This window comes from Clytia hemisphaerica, unplaced genomic scaffold (assembly GCF_902728285.1).
Source record: "Clytia hemisphaerica strain Z4C2 unplaced genomic scaffold, Clytia hemisphaerica genome assembly, whole genome shotgun sequence".
In the NCBI taxonomy this organism is placed as follows: Eukaryota; Metazoa; Cnidaria; class Hydrozoa; order Leptothecata; family Clytiidae; genus Clytia; species Clytia hemisphaerica.
Window position 1 is genome coordinate 255,168 of NW_027103793.1, and position 20,492 is coordinate 275,659.

General features: G+C 36.2%; 1 protein-coding gene across 1 annotated transcript; it reads left to right on the forward strand.

The window, feature by feature from the left end:
• The first annotated feature begins 14,633 nt into the window (after positions 1-14,633).
• On the forward strand, positions 14,634-20,083 carry LOC136806267 (uncharacterized). Its single transcript, XM_067062823.1, has 6 exons — positions 14,634-14,969; positions 15,109-15,277; positions 15,434-15,522; positions 15,664-17,567; positions 17,748-18,769; positions 18,948-20,083. Exons 1-6 carry the CDS (start codon positions 14,671-14,673, stop codon positions 19,899-19,901), a joined length of 4,437 nt encoding a protein of 1,478 aa, XP_066918924.1. The 5' UTR covers positions 14,634-14,670; the 3' UTR covers positions 19,902-20,083.
• Positions 20,084-20,492: the final 409 nt, after the last annotated feature.

Consider the following 20,492-nt stretch of genomic DNA (forward strand, 5'->3'; position numbering starts at 1 on the left):
TATGAAGCACTTTCGATTTCGATTTTTTGAAATGACTACTTTTGGTTCCAGATTTGCGTGGCTGTAACATTTGATTGGCTTACTTGATTTACTTGAAATTTTCGGAGGGTCTTGCTGCCGTTCAAATAATAAAATTCAGAAAAATTTATTTTCTACATGAATTTCGAAATCCATAATGGCGGATTCAAAACTTTCTTTCGTCACATTGGCTATTAGGCTCTGCTAGGCTAAGAAAAATATTTTTTTGAGCTTAAAACCGTGCCTATTATATACCAATCGATCATAAATTTTATGCTGATTAAGAAAAAGGTCAGAACCATGGTCTGAAAATTTCTTTATCAAGAGATACGAAACACTTACGTTTTCTAAGTTTTGAAAACGAAAGTACTTCATAGCTCGACATAGCAAAATTTTCAGACCATGGTTCTCCCCTTTTTCTTAATCAGCATAAAATTTCTGATCGATTGGTATATAATATGCAGGGTTTTAAGCTCAAAAAATATTTTTCTTAGCCTAGCAGAGCCTAAGAGCCCATGTGACGAAAGAAAATTTTGAATCCGCCATTATGGATTTCGAAATTCATGTAGAAAATAAATTTTTCTGAATTTTATTATTTGAACGGCAGGCAAGACCCTCCGAAAATTTCAAGTAAATCAAGTAAGCCAATCAAATGTTACAGCCACGCAAATCTGGAACCAAAAGTAGTCATTTCAAAAAATCGAAACCGAAAGTGCTTCATATCTCCAGATAACGAAATTTTCAGACCATGATTCTGACCTTTTTCTCAATCAGCATAAAATTTGTGATCGATTGGTATATAATATGTCTATGTTTAAAGTCAAAGAAAAATTTTTTTCAAGCAAGAGGGCTAAAAAGGGTTGAAAATCTAAAATCCGCCATTATGGAAATTTGAGCCTGATCCAAATAACGCCACACACGTTTTCTGACTCTTCAAGGACTATACTTTCATGATCAAAAGAAAAAATGACTATACGCCGATGCGCATACGGGACCTAGCTCAGCCCCTAGAGTATAAGTTGGCTTATGCAATTTCAAAATTCTAAAACTATATCAAAATTATTAGCACTGAAAAATCCTGAGATGAAAATAATGAAAAACCAGATACTGAGATTTAGAAAGAATTGTTCAACGATTCTTCTAACCAAAACCTTTTAAATTTTACTGGCTGTGTATTTTTTTCTAACTTGGAAAATCTAAAGGCTCTTAATCTTGTCTGCTGGAGACAAGTACGACAAGTTGTTGACAAACAGGAGCAAACTCTTCACATAAAAAATGTGACTTCTTTCTCAGCTGTATGTAGCACATAAATTTAAAACAGTTAATGTGCATCGTAAGAATATAATGTAATGTCAAGTTTTGTCGATGTATTTTGACATTTTACAAGTCATTACCATTGCCATTACCAACAATAAAATCCTTTATAATACAATCACATATCAAGGTTCTATCAAACAAACAGTTCTCCTTCCACTGAATAGGGGAAGGAATAAATTCTTCCAGGTTAGCCATATCCAAAATATTTTATTTTGTTCCAATTTCAAAACATAATAAGAGTCCAAATTCATGTTGTGCTCTCTACACTACCGGTCTAAAGGAATCGTTTTCCCAGTATATATACAGTTCATTTTTCAGCTTTGTACCTCTTTTTGCAACGAATCAACAACTCAAATTCCATCTTCTTATTTTCTTCTCATTCCACAAGTTCAGCTGCTTTCTTCGTTTCTTTTCATCAAGCACATGTCTTTTCAAAACAACAAAGTCAACATTCGAATTCAGAAAGGTTCGAAAGTCTTTGCTCGAGCATAGAGGTATAAAGAAAAACAGGAGTTGAATGTGTCGGTAATTGGTCGTTAAAGTCTTTTGATTTCTTTTATAAAATGTATCAAAAGAAATTCTAAGCTCGCCCGATGAAATAAGACTTTTTAGTAGAACTCAAGTTTGCTATGAACATTCTAATAATCAGTATTGAAGATTCTCGCCTTTTAATATACGAAAATTAGATAAAAATTCGTCCACGAAGCAAGTTTATGTTCCATTTCGCTATCCGTTCAATTTTGTTTTGAAAAGATATTTTCTCAAGCCAGAAAATGAAAAGTTCTTTATAAGCACACACGATTTCAGACTCAATCTGTAGACATAAAGTCGCTGGAGAATTTTGGAGGAAAGTATCAAGCAATAGAGTTCACCTTAAGGAAAACATTGATCGAAAAATCTTATCATTTGATGAAGGATTGCCAAGTTTACAGGCCTTTTTTTAGTCCAAATATTTTCTTACACTGATGTCAGAAACAATGAATCTCGTCTCATCTAATTTCTAAAGCTTAAATGAGCCAATAGGATTTCACCTATGGATAAAAGAGCTCATTAAAAATGCACGATATATGAGATTATGAGCATGCATACATCGTAACTTTTTTAATCGTAGGGCGAGCTTGGTTACAATAGCATACTTCTCCTGTTTCTTTATACCTCCATGGCTCGAGTCAATGCAACGACTTCTTGAAAAACGATCGCTTGAGCGCTTCTTGAACGCTTTCAGCCTGCGCTGATTTTCCGATCTCTTATTTAAATTTCCTAATTTAAACATTAGGGATTAACCGGAACAGAAACTCTAGGGAAGATTGTCTCCGTAATATTTAAGATCTGGTTTACATCCTCTATACTAAAAACCAATTTTCCAAATTTATGGAAGCGACGGAAAGAAAATGTATGATGTTTTCGGTACCATAGTAAACGCACACCAAAATTTCCTTGGTGCTCCCTTGGTAATAGAGAATTTAAAGGTACATGCACACGATAGCAAAACTGCTTCGCTCATGTATATTCGCTTCGCAAAAAGAAATCGTCAATAGGCTGAGCGACAGAAACTCATTTTTCACGTTAAGGGAAGCATTTGCAGCGAGGAGTATGCTGTTCGTTTTTTTATGTTACACAAATGGTGTCAGGGCGTCAAACTTGATGACCAAGATGTTAAGAGATTTCAAGAAAGCGGATTGGGATTTAGAGTTTAAGGCATATGTTCTTAAAAACAAACGGTACAAAACCAGTCTTTTGTATGGACAGAAGATCATCGTGCTTTCAGCTACCTTTACCAGATGTTTAATATATACATAAAAAGATGTCGGAAATACCTTGTTACCGATGAAGACAAAAGATCTTATGAGAGGTATTATTTATTGTCTCAATCACTTATCATTGTTTGTTGTTGTTCATTCTAATGAACGCAAGTTTCTGCAATCATTTTATAAAAGTCAATATTTCCTTCATTTTTCTATCAGACCGATGTTTCCATCTTCGCAGACAGGGTTACCGCTTCCTCACCCAGCTATCTGCAAGGCCATGAGCAAATCTTTCGAGGAAGCAGGTGCCCTAAAGGGAACGAGATTAGATGAAAGGATATCTCCAACGAGGATTCGCATATCAATAGCAACTGAATTTTCTGCAAATGAAGGTAATAAATACGGCAATGATGCTTTTTCTCTATTTATTTTCTACTAGCCGGTACCCGGCGTCGCACGCCGGTTTAGCTGTTTGCTGAACGCATTTAAAGTCCTTTGGATGTTGGGAAGGTGGCTTAAACACGATGAAATCAAAATTAAAGAGAAGAATTCTCTTCAAAGTTTGACTCTATTCCTCCCGGGTGACGTATCTTTTAACCATATTTTGAAAAAGATTTTTGTGGCAAAAATGATCAGAAAACAGAAAAAGGGCGTACCATACCGGCGACCAGCGACGTCCGAGACGGCTCTGCAATTAGATTTTTTTCCTCGCTTCGCTCGCGTTATATTTGCCGTAGTTCTTGTTGTTTAGGAAAAACTTTAATGTCAAGATAAGCGGAGTGAAATAATACATATGACACGAGATTCGTTGAAAAAAGGTAGCCGGGGGTGGGTACTTAGGCAAGAGAAGGGTATGTGTATGTGCCGGCCTTAAGGGTGCCTTTTTTGAAACATGGCAGTTTGAAAATCGGAAAATCAAACTTCAGTCCCACTAAGAATCGGAAAAATAGGAAAATTTCAACTTTTTGCCCCCAGAAAGATAGAAATTTGGTCAAATTAGTTCCAAAAAGTGAATTAAAATTCACACAATTATTTCCCTTGTTTCTTCTCTTTATTCTGCTAAGGGTCCGAGGGACAGGGCCGAAATACAGCTCGCAACCATAGTCCCTCCGGAAGGCAGCTAGGACACGCAGACAAAAAAGCGTGATAGCGCAATTTTATGTTGCTTTTTATAAAATAACTTCGTCATATCTTCGATAACTTTTCAAATTCAACGATGACTTTACAGCTTTACAGATTTACAGCAAAATAATTATCGACATAGATGTTTAAAGGTCCCTTTTTACGAAGAAAGAACTCTAGTTTTTACCGCCTTTTGAATGTATTTTTAATGTTGCTGTTGTTCTAACAAACTTGTCTTGTGATTCTTATGTTTTATTTTATATTTGTTCTTTTCTTTAACAGATTCTGTTTAAAAGATTTTCTTTTGTTTTGAAAAGAATTCGAATGTCTCAAATCAAATAAGGTCGTTAATTATATTCGAAAACATAAAACAAAAGAAAAGAAAGAAAAAAAGAGAAAAAGTCTAATCTATCAATCAAAACAAAGTCTTTATAAAACGGCGCGAATCTGATTTAACACATTTGTGGAGCAAGAAGCAAAAGTCATCTTTTAAAAGAACAAAAACATTGCTTGCGAAAACGAAAGTGACACACAAACACACATACAGACTACGGCTATTAATATATAGATAAAACAGTTGAAAATTATTAAAGTCTATCCAAAAACTTTGCAGGCACTTTATTTTTGCAATGAATAGAATAAGATATAACAACCATAGCATTTAAATGTTTCCTTTGGATTAGAAGAACGAAAACAACGTAGTAGCCAACAGTAGCCCTGTTATGGGTAAATCAAATACGTTGTATTTTTAATGATTCTATTTAGAACTTTTGATAAAACAATCACAAAGAACTTTGTTCAAATGTTGACTTACACGGAGAACATTTTCTTTGTTCATTGGTTTAGGTGTCGATTATGATAGGTTTGCCGAACTTTTTATGAAGCATCGAGCAACCACAAGTAGAAAGGTTTATGTTACAAGATTCAACCACAGAGAGGCAATTCAAATGCTATTAAATGCTATGAGTAATTAAATATGCTACTAGTAGCTACAAACGTTTCAACTAGATCTATTGAAAAATGGGTTTCACTCCTTTGATTGTGGTAACAGCGGATTTTTTTAACAGCTTATCCATTCATGGATAAAAGTTAGTTTTTTTCATGACAGTTTTCATCTCTCTTAAAACACGTCAGGTTTTTAAAATTGACAAAACACTTCAGATAGAGGCAAAGAAATTCACAAAATCAATCAAGACCACTTCGAGTAACACGGGGGAGTTGAAAGAAAGGCTTAAAAAGAATATAATGATGATAAAGGAAGAAAGAGGTGAAGATGCTTGTGATGAGGAGATCGTAGAAGAGCTGAAATCGCTTTTAGGTAACTAGAATGCTTTGTTCCTCTGTTTATTTGGCTAAAAGTATTGATGAATGAATCATAGATATGAGGAGAAAGTAGTAAGAAGCTGGTATATACGAAAACTTTATTGTGACCCTTTTCGACTTCAGCCATAATATAAGTTCAATTATTTGATTTTATATTTATTTCGCTTCTTTTTTCTAGGAAGTATGGATGGTAAAAAAAGCAGCATCGGACAAGAAGGTTACTTATTTATATTTTTCTCTTCATGATTTTGAACCGATTTTACAGAAACAATATTCAGAATTAGGGTCATAATTCTCATTTGGAGAGATATATCCATTAATACTTTGAGTTTTTTTTTCATTAGATGCAGTAGGTGTGGATATGAACACTTGTACAGGATCAAGTAATGGTGTGTAGTTACTTATATCAATTCATCTGACTTTGCGAACCTGCTGTTTGATAATTCTAAACAAAAAACAAAACAAATGTTATCTCATACATTAATGTCGTACTGTTTATTTTATCATAGTAAAACAGGTTTTTTCCAAGATACTTAAAACAAGATAGATCCTTTGTTTTTGGAAGACGTATAAGTATTTACAAAGAAAACCGCATTGATTTTTTAATGGAATGTATAAGAAAAAAGTTTAGGGATCACGCTACGTGAAACCATCTGTCAATGAGCCTTTACTTTCGTTTGCCATCTTTTTTACCGAGGAGGTTTCGAAATTTTTCATGATTTGTAATACTTTAGGCATTGAAGAAAGCGACACAACCCATGATACTAAGAGATCCCCTGAGGAGACATCAGGTAAGTTTGCATACATCATCAGTATTAGTAAGTGATTCTTTCTCAAAGAAATGTCATCTAGATTTCTAAAGTATATGTTCAATTCACAATTAAATTTGGCATTTCCAAAGAATGTTTTTTCAATCAAAATTTAATTTAGTGGAAAGGTTATAAATTATCTTATATCATTACATTCTTTAGACTTTTCGATAGAGTTTGACATCACCAACTTAAAAGACAGTTCTGGTGCGTATAATCGTTATTATTAAAATTGTTATTTATTAGCCGGGATTCAGGTTTATGTGGATAACTTAAAAAAAAATAAATGTGCATCGTTCTTGAAGCTGCTTCTATATTGTTCTTAACATTAGTATTCATTTTTTGTGCAAATTAAGCACTCTATGTCAAAAATTCCTGAAAGTTTTTTTCTATGAGTGTGTTCAAAAAGTAAAGGATGTTGTTTTTATATGTTTCAGAAACATCTGATGAATCTACCTTAATTTCAGAAATTTTGGATAAATTAATCGAACAAAGTATCTAACATAATTCTTTTAGATGACGGTAAGACTCAAATTTATATTTTAAATATATGTTTTACTTTTACTTCCAGTGGTTGTTTTGCATATGTATCGGTATCCTGACGACTATTCATTGTAAGTAATTTTCTCTTGACACTTACCTTCTTTACACATGAAAATATCAAAAAATGCAATTGTGTTCATCAAAACTCGTTATGGAATTTAATAATATGGTAAAACAAGCTATTCCCACGTGGGATAATATTTTTGGAAAGGCTGAAAATTTTTTTTGGAAATCTCCAAGAGAGGTTTTGTTGCTATGTGTGTGCTATGTGAGAAATTTTTTGAAAAAATTAAATCACCATTCCTCAATTAGTTGCTCAAAGAACTTGGGTCTGCATTGAGTTTGCTGTTGTTGGAAATGTTCATAACGTGCAAATGAGATGGACAAACTGTTGGCAAAATATAGCATTAGAGAAAAAGGAATAAAAAAAACAATGAAATTGAGTTTTTGTCATTTTGTCTTATTTATCGTGTGATTGCTGTTTTTAATGATTTTTTTGAAATTTCGACATGGAAAAAAAGTCAGTTTTTTGGAAATAACTTTTGAACTACTTTTTCAACGTTAATGTATGATAAGTCAAAATTTAAGTTAGAGCATCCTCTATACAATAAAAAACAATGAACAAAAAATTTAAATGCTGAAGCTCACAATATCTCAACAAACCTGTATACTTTTTTTTGGTACACCCGGTATATTTTTTATCAAAGTTTTTCCTTCTTGGAATTTATTAACCTATTGTTAGGTTAATCTGATTAAAACTGATAAAAAATCAATATTTGATTCACACAGTGGGTTTTGCTTAAAAATGGAGAAAAAAATCTTACGACTTTTTATTCTAGTGTTTGCCTATTTTTGAATTTTAGCATTCTGTGAAAACATCGAAATTAAACAGAATTCAGACAAAAGTAAGTGTAAAGTTTTTCCAGCTAATACACTTGACAGTCAAACAGTGCTAAATAATTTGACTATTTTCTGTAACTCTACCTTAACTTTGTTATTAATAATATTTTCTATTCACTGAAAATTATTCTTTTTGTTACAGGCAAAAAAGTACTCAGCAAAGATGATGAAGTAATCTTCCTAAAGGATACGTTTCAAGGTAAATGATTTTATTCGAGCGTTGGGTGTTTAAAAGATGACCAGTAAAAAATGCTGCCTCCAGCCTCTGAAGCCAACAAAGAAAGGTCTTTCCACAAGACTTCTGCATCCCTATACCTTTCTACATGGTTTGAGCCTTTGGTATAGCGACACGACGATACGGTTTTAATTCCACTTGTTGGAATGTAAGGTTGAGAGAACAATTGATGGCTGTCATGAATAAACGACTTTGATCAGCAACCGTCAGATAAGCATTGGTCATAAATCAAAAGTCCTCGCTCGAGTCGGGATAGTATGACGAAATGGCAGGCGCATTGACTGATTACACTGATGGAAGCAACAATCACTGGATGTATTTGTACTATCTTTGACACAACAGCGAGTTCTTGGCATATAAAGTCGGCAGCATACAATGTTAAATGATTTCGGATAGCAGCGACGACCTTTGTTAAACTTCCAAACATAGAAATAGGTGAAACGTAGAAATCGACTCCATTAGAGAACATGTCTTCTGTATTTTCCAATAGGTGAAAATCTGTGATTTCACCAACGTATGCTCTCTGAGCATTTCCCACACAATTCTATCTGCTTTTTTATACACATTTAGCAAATTCTACAATAATAACAAAACACATTAAAATCCTCAAAGGATTAGAATAACAAAACATTGGAGCAATAAAAGACAATTTTTTTTCTTATAACAAATATATTATCTTAACTTATACAATAATAAAAACCGGAGGCATATCCGGTATGCTATAAAACAATTCTAATAAACTTCTTTTATGAAATGGCTAGCTTGGGAAATTTAATATATAAATAAAAATTGATTTTGGAAATTGCTTCAGACTGTCTGACTTTGTGTCATCTCGATTGAGTTTTTGAACTCGTTCTTGTCTTCCGTAGCAAAGATTGATATTCCCAACCCACCCATGCTTGGTGGGAGAGAAAATAGCCTTCGTTCATTGGCTGTAGGCTGGATACCACCAGTGTTGTTTGGTATGAAGTCTGTTGTAACGATGTTATCAAGCTGGTGTAGAAAATCGTCAATGCCATCTATTGTTCGCATAAAGTACGTGATGTTATGCTTGTAGCCATTTATAAAGCATGCATAAGCTTCATGTGAAGCGAACTTTGCAATGTTAGCAATGATAGCGTTCTGATTTCATTTGACCAATTAGTGATTTTCTCTATCATGAAGTCTCTGCGGAATTTAAGAGAGCCAACAACAGCGCCAAGATGTTTACATCCATTTGTTGTGATTTTGATATCTGAACCAACGAATACAGTTTAAGCTAGGTCACATTGCGAGGTTTAACGATCAACCATGACTTTGAAGGTTCAGTAAAGTATTCATATTTAGGACCAAGTCGGCAGGCTTCATCCCATAGAATCTTAAGGCCAACCAGCTTGCCAACACCAGCAAGACCATCTGCGAAGGCTGCGATCTTTGCATCTGCTAAGATTGATTGGATTCTTTCGACACTTCTCAGGATCAAGGGAATTATAACAATAGCATATATGAACATTGCTATGGGATCTCCTGTGTGGTTCTCTCCATTGACTTGATTTCAGCACCACCAATGATGAATTATCTTGCTTGGTATTGGTAGCAGTTGGTGACAAATGTTGAAAGGGACGAACAAATGACTTTGGCATTGTGGATGAACGCCATGCGCATCGATGAGCAGAACAGCGTCGGTTTCTTCATTGGCAAATATTTGTCTGATTGTGTGAACAGCAGCTTCCGATCCAGGTTCTTGACCAGCGCAGACTTGAAGGGAACCAACACTTTAAAGGACATCGCCTTTAACAATGGAAGCAATGACCTTTCCAATAATACGTCGGAGTACTTCACTAACACCAAGCGGGCGGATGCCTGGGTTTTTGTTCAACAGGATAAAACGACAGGCTAAGATTGGCTGAACTGAATCTGGATTTCTGTACAAAGAGTTCTAGCAAATCTCGCCAATGTTTTGCACAAATCAGTAGACTCTTGACCATATCGTTTGGATGTCAGCAATCTCCTCCAGCCATTTCTTTTCAAACCAGAGGGTCCAAAGCCACTTCGATTGGTTTGTCTGTTAAGAGAACATCGTCTTAAGCTTGTTGGGGCTCAGGATGTTTATGACGAAGTATTTCCAGTGTCTCATCATTCAAAGGGACGATACCATCGACCATGTTATCACTTAGAAGTTTGATGGCACCATTGACATCCGCTCAATGAAATTTTTCGATGTTGATTTTATCGAACTCACAGTCTTTTTTGGCGATTTTAGACGATCTCGAATCGTTGATCCTTCTATAAGAAGATCGAGGAAGAATCCTTCACTTCATTGTTTCATTTTTCTTTCCAGTTGCTTTCTTGCTGCTTTGTGGTTTTTCGACTTCAACTTTTTGGATGACTTTTGAAGGAGAAGCGCTGGCATTATCATGATGGTCTAGGGCGATACTTTTCATTTGTGGATGTATTGTTTACCAGCAGCACCTTTTAGAAGAAGAAATATGTTTTTCTTCTAGTATACAATCTTCTCGTACGAATGGTTCACCTTTCCTACAAATGAATCACATCACAACTTCCCCATTTGAAATCTTAAGGCTTCACTGGATCTGGCTCAGATGGTGGTGGATCAGGAGGTTTTGGGGGCAGCTTGTTGGTATCTGTTGTGTCTAGATAAAATAAAGATGAAACATAAAAAGGGACTAAATTTTTTATAATTATACGTTTTTTTCAATTTTTTTGAGAATTTTTCTAAATATATAAATCAAACCAATCAAACATTCTGTCAAGAAATGAGAATTTTATGTGAAAAAGAACCAACAAACCAATAGACATAAAGTTTATAAAGCCAAGCAGAAAAAAAAAACAGCAATCACATACAAACACCTAGTCTGCAGACCATACAAAAATATTTCCATCCTGTCAAAATCCCAACAACTTCACTGAAATACAGAGTATGGAATTATTGACTCAATTCAAATCACTTCAAATCACAAAAGAAAAAGCTGTTATCTTTTCAAAACAATTTAAAAGCTTGCGCCACTTCTTGAAACAATAGACCTGTTTGACGTCATACTTTTGTTTATTAAATCATAACAATGAAATATTAGCCAATCAAATTCTGCTATTGATTCTTGCTTCTTGTATAATTCCCGGCTACTATACTGTGCCTATATTTTTTTGAAACCACACAGACAGATAAGTTGGGTCTCCCAGCTAACAAACACCAAAAACCACTCAAAACCCAACCAATGCAATCTGGAGTCCCGACTTGCGACAGGTGCAGCGGCTTTAAACATGTTTTAAGGACGTCCAACACTCAGCCTCCCCCAGATTCCATAACCCTGAACCGACCCGCAGTCCAAACAAACTAACAAACATAGAAAAATAAACAAAAACTCGCACACAAATACAAAGAAACAAAATAGGGGTTAAACAACAGACAAAACGAACAAAACAAACGACAAAATACAAGTATAAAAAAAACACAAATTTTCAAAAAGTAGGCCCAGAACCCGGTTCGACACCTATCGTCTGCACGGGAAAGAACGAAAAAGAAAATGACATACAATACATAATATAAAAAAATGTTTCAATTTTTCAAAAATCCAGTTGCGCTAAAAAATCATTTAAAAATTCTCCAAATTTCATAAAAGTCTTTATCAAAACACTTTACAATTTGTTTTCGCAAGATAGATCTTTCAGCTCCCTGATTGAGCATGCGCTTGAAAAGTTCTGAAATTCTGGGCAGAACATCTTCAAAAAGAAGAGTACATCTAGCAATGTGTAGGACCTCAGAATATATAGAACTGTAAAAGATGATTGATGGTAAATTACTATCTTTATGTGGCATTCTCACAATGAAAAAGGGAAAGGCGTCTCTCTTGTCAAACAATTTGTAGCGAAAGATTTTTAATGCTTATATCTACAATCGATAGATAGATATGCCCTCCGATGTATCGGAATGGGTCCTACCCACGGTGGAGTAGGAATCACAGCGCAAGCAGACATTGCAACCCTGCAGATGCGAGCTGCCGAGCCATGGTGTATACCACGACACTCGAACTACACGGGAGAACGGATGTCCTCGCAAGTGTAGAACCTCCTGAGTGTCACGGCACACCACAATGTCTGAAATATCTACCCATACTCTTGTATCAGAGTTATGGTACCCAATTCCCCTCACATGGCATGGGTTGACCCGGGCGAAGGAACATTCACTTGCCAAGTGAATCGTAGTGCCACGGTGGGTATCGAACTCGAGCCTCCTGGACAGAAGTCGAGCATGATAACCACTACACCACTACGCCTACAATCGGTGACTAAATATGTGGCAATTTCTTGAAAAATCCCTTCCCCCCTAATATCAGTGTTGATGTGAGCTTTTTCTGAGCATGGAGGCAACCTTTCCACCCATCAACATTGACACTAGGGGGAAAGGGAGTTCTTGCCACAATATTTAGTCACAGATTGTCTGAGAAGATTCTTGACTTAGTTTTGAATATGTCATGGTGGTGAATTTCTGTATTTTTTTCAGAGGACATTTCATGTTTGACTTATTGTTTGCTTACAAAAGAAATTGTACAATCTTATGTAGCCTTTAGTCCTACGTATAAACTATAAAAATAATACAAATGTGTGCGCATGAAAGGTAAACAATGAAAATCAATCGCTGTCATTACTATTTTTACTAATATCAATTTGTTTATTTCTTTTCAGACTCAACCAATAAGAAAAATTAAAATCGATATCAGCACAAGTGCATTACTGAGAGCTTTACATCAAGAAATTGGTTTGTCCTTTGCTGAACTGGCGTCTGCTAAATCGCGTGCCACGCGTGCCAGCGTGCCATCGGGTTTTAGGCGTGCCATGCGTGCCTTCGTGCCAACTGTCTTGGCGTGCCAACGTGCTAGCGTGCCAACGTGTCTTGGCGTGCCAGCGTGCCTACGTGCCATCCAAATTCCGGCGTGCCATCCAAATTTTGGCGTGCCATCCAAATTTTGGCATGCCATCCAAATTTTGGCGTGCCATACAAATTTTGGCGTGCCATCCTTATTCCGGCGTGCCATCCAAGTTTCGGCGTGCCATCCAAATTTTGGCGTGCCAACCAAATTTTGGCGTGCCATCCCTATTCCGGCGTGCCATCCAAGTTTTTGCGTGCCAACCAAATTCCGGCGTGCCAACCAAATTCCGGCGTGCCAACTAAATTCCGGCGCGCCAACCAAATTCCGGCGTGCCATCCAAGTTTTGGCGTGACAACCAAATTTTGCGTACTTTTTCAAATTTTCAGAGTCTTTATTTTCCATGAAACATTAATTGTTAGGCGATATTTTGAAACATTAACTTACTACGGTCTCTTACACGGGTTAAGGTACGGCAAGTGAGCGGAGTAAGAAAAAGAAAAAGTCAAGAAAAATGATGACTTCTGAAAATTACTTTAGCCCTTGGACAACTATTTAACTAAGCTTCTTATTTTTGGCTACAGCTCCTGACCACTTGATTTAAAAAGGCAAAAACGGAATACTTGACCGCCATCCAAAAGTACACTACACGTTTTTTATTTATAAGCATAACGCGTATAAGCATAACAAAGCTGGGATTCTGGCTCGAATACAATGGATTTATTGTTTTAGAACAATAGAAAATTAAGCATATTAAGCATATGTCCAGCCTCAGCTTAAATTACCATATGCTCAAGAAAAAAGCATAACGCTAAGTATCTAAACATATATTATATATAAAGCTGAAAATGAGATTTTGCTTTGTCAAGAAAATGACAGGTAGACTACTGCCTTACGCGTGGAAGAAACACGTGTATCTCCTTCAAAACCTTTAAAGTTATGTAATGCTCTGTTCATATAAAAATGAAATTAATAAAATAATAATAAAAGTACTACAATTTTCATATCTCTAAAACAGCTCTCTTGGAGCATTTAATGTTTTCATTAGTCCAATGGCCAAGTGGCAATTTTAAAGGCCACCTTGACATCGAGTACATATGGGTTTTTATTGCATTTCCTATTACTATGGTATATACTAAGTCTAAAAAGCCAAACTTGCCCTCCCCAAGTCTTGGGGAAAATTTTTTACATGGTTTTTAAGAAATGACATAAAAAATGTCAAAAAATCGTGAAAACAAAACAAAAAATGGTCCAAACATAGTCAAGTTTATACTCGTTTGAAAGATATTTTTATGTAGATTGCGATGATAATGATCCTAGAAGTTTCCGTATATATAAATATCTTAGTACAAGGAAAAATTCATAGGCCTTTAGAAATTTTAGATCTTATCCCGCACCAGTAAGATTCTCGCCATTTCCTTGTTTGAAAGACATCACGTGGAGGTCGGATATAAACCGTATCCTGTCTCCCTCGCATTCGATTGAGAAAAAAAGAAGACATTGCATATTGACGAATGCACTTTCGAATGTTTTGATCGTCAATATTCGAATGTTTTGTTTTGAAAAGACAGGAAAAATAAAACAAGGGGATAAGACATGAAATTGTAGTGATTGAGAAGGTTTGTGTCAATAAGATGCAGAAAATTTAGTTTTTTTAATTTTTACTTTTCTTGGGTTGATATGGATTTGGCACGACTTTCAATTGTGATGCTATAAAATCCCTATAAAAATTTCACATATCCCGCTTTTCAGTTTCAGTAAAAATGTTATAAATGAAAGAAAAATAGTTGGTCATGGAATCTCCACAAACATGTGCATTTGAGAGCATCTTGACAACTTGTTCAAAGGGTGAAAAAGTGTTTTCTGAAAAGCCTTTGTCGCAGCATCAAATTACTGTTGTGCTTGAAGCAACCAAGAAAAGAAAGGATGGCTTTGCGGTTAATTTCAACAACATCAATTCGCCATTAAACTATCATACAAGCTGTTACGCTACTTATACTTCAAAATCGAAACTTGAGAAGTGTGTTGCTAAAAGAAAATCGGAAGACCAATCTACTGCATGTACAGCAGCAAAAAAGAAATTACGGAGCAAGTGAGTAGATTCTAAAACTTTATTTCAAAATCATATCTCTATCTAGAGTTTACTCCTAAGTTTTTTCATTGTAGGCTGTGTGTAGTTGAATTTTGGGTGAATTCTGTTGATGATTGATTGTGATTTTTTCTTTCAATAGCTCTGCGGAAGATAATTTTGACTACAACGAGTGCTGTATCTTTTGTGCAAAGAAATGCTTGGTTAAACCTGATGAAAAGCATCCTGATCGATTTGAAAAGAACCCTGGTTACCTTTGCAGAACCGCCGATAGAGGAAAAGCTTCCACATTCAAGGAAGTACTTGAAAAGGTATCTTTTATTTGTTTATGATTGATATAAAATGTTAAGGATAGATAAAATATCTGGCTAGAAACGTTTTAAAAGCGTTAATAAAGGAAATCAAACGGAAAAAACCAGCTATCATAAAATTCCAATACATTCTAATAGCAACCACCTTTATTTTAGGTATGTGACGAGAGAGGTGATATTAAAGCAGATAAAGTCCGCATTCGCTTACAAGGTGCCTTGTCCGATCTTCATGCTGTCAATGGAAGGTATGTAGTTGCTTTTTGTTATTTTGTTAGCTCTCCAGCACTGCAATTTTTCTCATTATATTAACTCAGCCACTTACTTACTCAAAACTGTCCAATCAGAATATAGATCTTTTTTTTTCAATTTCTATATTGTTTTTTTAGGTACCACAAAAATTGCTATCGTGATTTCGCGAACAGAAGAAAAATAGAATCTGCCAAAAATCAATTCGATCAGGTCAGCAGTGACAAAGATCCATTTAACTACCTCTTGAGAAGTATAAGGAGTGAAGACGAGAAAGTATGGACTTCAAAAGAGCTGATGAACGCATACAGAAACAAAGGAGGATCTGAAACAAATAGTACCCGACTTGTTGATCGCATAAAGGAAAAGATGAACGATGAAATTTATTGCTTCAAAGCTCCTGGACTATCTACGATCATAATGCACAAACGAAAAGCATCCACCATTCTTGAGCTTGTTTCAGCAAATGAAGAAGAAGAGGAATCCCTTGAAATCTCCAAGATATCCAAGAAAGTGAAAGGCGAGTTGAAAAACATGACAGGTATTAAGGAGAATTACCCTGTGCTCGATGAAAAGACAATCGAAGAATCAATCATACCAACTTTGGACGAAATTCTTGTGGGAATATCTCCAGACTTTGCAACAAACCGACTGGCTACTGCTGTTATTAGTAATATTGTGACTTATATAGCTACTAGCAAAGTCTCAATGTTACAGGTTGCACTTGGACTATTTCTGAAAGAACAGAAAATTATAAATTGTTTTCAAGAGTTGGGGGTGTCTTCCTCGTATGACGAAGTGAGGAGATTCAAAATATCAGCTGCCCATTACGCTAGCAAAGATGAAAATGTAAAACTTAACGCTAAGGATGGGCTAGTTCAAGGATCGTCGGACAACTTTGATGCGAATCTCTCAACCCAGAATGGCTTAAAACAAACGCACTCCCTGGCAACAGTGATTCTTCAAAACTCAAATTCCAAGCAAGAGACAAAAAGAGACCCGATACCTCGACTTGACAAAAAAGAACTCTCTTCAGTACAGATCCAAGAACCAAAAACTCAAATCTTCAAAGGAGAGAAGAAACCCCCAATGCCAAATGACTTAGCAAAAAGGGAAGTTCCTCGACTGATGTTGTTATGTAATCAGCTGTTGACGTCTTCGAGAAGTGATGTCAAAGATTTTGATTTCATGAAAGATACATTAACAAAACCAAATATTCCCGACTTTGGAGGGTATAATACAAAGCAGATGAGAGAAAATGGAGTATCAAAAAAGAACATGACAGCAGTGAATTACAAACCATTAATCAACAAGACACCATCAGATCCATCCACGATTCTAACAGCCATGTGTGATGTCGAAAGTGTTTCCAACAAAGCAGGTCAGAAGGAAACTGTGCTCACCTGTGATCAGCAGCTGTATAGGGTCACAATGGACATCATCTGGAATGACCCGGCAAGATGGGCAAATTTCTACCCAAGAATTGGTGGGATGCACTGGCTCATGAGCTTCGTTGGGTCGGTTGGAAAACTCATGAAGAATAGTGGACTTGACAAGCTACTGAAATCAGGTTTTGCAGGCGTTGAAAAGATGTTGACCGGCAAAAAATATCCCATGAATGTACGAGCACTCCGGATTGTTGCTTTTGAGCTCCTAAAGCATTTAGTCGACGAAAATACGACCCGAGAAGACCTAGTCAAGTCCTTAGATGATCTATCAAAAAACAGCAAGCTGGCACAACATTGGATAACGAATCTCATTGATCCAGTGTTCCTCATGATGAAATACCTACGTGCAGAGAGAGAAGGAGAATTTGGATTGCATTTGTACTGCTGTCAAAAGATGATCCCGTACTTCTTTGCTGCTGGCCATCTGAACTATGCGCGTGATGGAATCGTCTACCTCAGATCAATGCACAGGATGCCAAGCGATCTACTGAAACAGTTTATGAAGGGAGAGCATGTCATAAGACTCAAAGACGGAAGATTCAATGGTATATGGAGTGATATGGCAATCGAATCAACCTACATGAAAGTAGGAAAAGGTAAATGCATTTTTATCTCAAACATCATAAACTACACGAATCTGATCTGGTACTGTTTAGTTAGTATCTCAAATTCTTATTATCATATTTTCAAATGTTGCTGATTCAGGCTAGGCTGGTCAAACTACTATCCTTGATAAATTTAACATTGGTAAATTTTACCTTCTTTATTTTCATCAGGACCAACTGGGATGATTGGTGTCACCACAAGTGAAAGGACAGTGGCAATCTGGGCAAATAGTCATCATATCTGTGGAGAGCTCTTGACAGAGCTTGGTGAGCAAAGGGATAAAAGGCAACCAGACAATAACAAACACAAGGAAGAAGGAAATGGAAGAATCAAATCAGATAACAACGATCGTATGAAAATCAGAAAAGCTCTAGAGAAATGCATCCACCCACTTCAAATTCACACCCATGCCTCTAATACACTCGTCAACATCTACAGTGGAGAAGAATCTGACTCTTCTGTAAATGTCCATAAGGCTCGCGAGATTGGTGAGAAGCAGATGATCACCTTCGAAAATGATCTTCCGGATTCGTTTAGAGCCACTATCAGCTCAAAGGTGATACTCATGCAATCTGTGAACGACAAACGGTCAAAGAAAAAGAATGAAAAAAATGGATACAACACAGACGTCATTTTCTCCCGTGTTCTGTATCTTCTTGGAACAAATCAAATGGAATTCGAAGACATCTTCAATTACGAGCTCGCTTCTATTCCAACTGCACTATTCAAGGAATCTGGAGAACCCAGGTACCCAAATTGCAAATCGGTCTTAATGAAAAATCTTAAGTGCCAGGAGAGTTCTCGTGGAATCAAACCTGAGGCAGTAGTTGTTGATGGAGGAGGAATGCTGCACAACATTTATTGGCCCTCGACTGGTACTGTAAAGGATTTGGTTGACAATGTCGAGCATTATCTCCAAAAAGCATCACCATCGTCAGATACGTACTTGATCTTCGACAGATATAAGGCTGATAGCATTAAAGGAGATACGCGAAATGCAAGAGTCGGCATTTTCAGGAGGAATCATCAATTAACTTTGGAGATGGAATTGCCCCCAAAGGAAATTTGTATGTCGTCATCAAAAACGAAAGAAAATCTCATTGAGATCATTTCGGAGGAGCTGTGCAAACGGTTTGAACAATTGAAGACGAAGCGATTCATTGTTACATCAAAAAGTGATGTTCCCACTGAGGTAAGAAAATTATTTGTGTATTTCCAAGACCTCTTGTGCTAAGGATTCCTTTTACCGTGCCTGTTAGAATCTATTTTACCGGGCGCACTGGACAAGTCATAACATTAAAACGATTGAGTTACAAATGTTCTGTCTATTAATTATTCCAGAATGTATTTTTATTTCCTTTCCTATACAGGTTTACAAAGGTGTCCGCATCAAACGTCACGATTTGACTTCGTACTACGATGAAGCCGACTACATAATACCCCAACAAGTTGACTGCATCAATAACGAAGAGAAAAAGGTGATCAAAGTTTTAAGTGCAGACACAGATGTTTTCGTTCTTCTATGTGGTCATTTCTTTGAGAGAAAGTGGTCTTCGAAGATCTACATGGATCCATTCACAAAAGAAAACAAAATTATTAACATCAACAATTCGGTTAAACGTAGCGGAGATCTTACCCAACATCTAATTGCACTCCACGCTCTCTCTGGTTGTGATACAGTCCCAATGCTGTTCAATATTGGAAAATCAAAAGCAATCAACGCCGCTAAGAATGTCCCTCTTTTGCATATTGGTGACATCAACTCTCCAATAAAATTGGTGGTCAAAGAAGGAAAGCAGTTTGTTGCAAAGTGTTATGGCCAAACTCACGAATCTTCATCTACAAATAGACGTAACATCTGGGTGAGCAAGACTGATGGTTCGAAGAAGTCAACGAAACCACCCGCACTCAAATATTTGCCACCAACCGACGAAGCTCTCGAATTGAACATCATGAGAGGGCATTTTGTTGCAATCATGGGGAAAAATTGTGTCAGTGGCATTCCCCCAGACCTGGATCCTTGTGACTATGGCTATGAAAAACGTGAAGATGGAGTGTCGTTGACGCCGACCATGCTTCCAGACGGTGTCGATGTTGCTCCAGAAGAGATTCTGCAGATGACCCGCTGCAAATGTGCATCTTCAAAATGTGTTAACAAGAAATGCCCCTGTAAAAAAGCTGAAGTCGACTGCACTGAATTTTGTGGTTGTAAAGAATGCGAGAACCATAAAGAGCCTGATTTTAAAATGTTAAACAATGATGAAAATGACGAAGAGCATTTGGATAGTAGTGATAACGATGAAGATGATGAGAATGACAATTAATTTTTGTGCTGTATCATTTACCAGTCAATACTTACTTGAGATTCTGATAGCTCATTGCATTATCACATTTGGAATTTCTTCATTTTTAACACTTTTTTCCAGTATTTTCGAAATATTTCAAAATTTATATATACGGAAACTTCTAGGATCATTATCATCGCAATCTACATAAAAATATCTTTCAAACGAGTATAAACTTGACAATGTTGGACCATTTTTTGTTTTGTTTTCACGATTTTTTGACATTTTTTATGTCATTCCTTAAAAACCATGTAAAAAATTTTCCCCAAGACTTGGGGAGGGCAAGTTTGGCTTTTTAGACTTAGTTTATACCATAGTAATAGGAAATGCAATAAAAACCCATATGTACTCGATGTCAAGGTGAACTCAGGTGGCCATTGGACTATACCAACTATGGTTTTTATTGAGATTTTTTGGATGAATATTCAAATTGATTTATGGCAAACCAGTGGATTTCTACAAAACATTACTGAAAGATGATACAATTTCCAATAGTCGTTTTTAGGCAATCACAATGGTCTAGGCGGCCGTTCGTAAAAAATAGCTTGGTTCCCATCACACCCGACCGAC

Bases quoted from the DNA above. Each gene is read 5' to 3' on its own strand.
- LOC136806267 (XM_067062823.1), top strand. From the start codon at position 14,671: ATGGAATCTCCACAAACATGTGCATTTGAGAGCATCTTGACAACTTGT. The intron at 14,970-15,108 runs GTGAGTAGATTC...TTCTTTCAATAG, and splicing joins AAAAAGAAATTACGGAGCAA to CTCTGCGGAAGATAATTTTG. The intron at 18,770-18,947 runs GTAAGAAAATTA...TTTCCTATACAG, and splicing joins AAAGTGATGTTCCCACTGAG to GTTTACAAAGGTGTCCGCAT.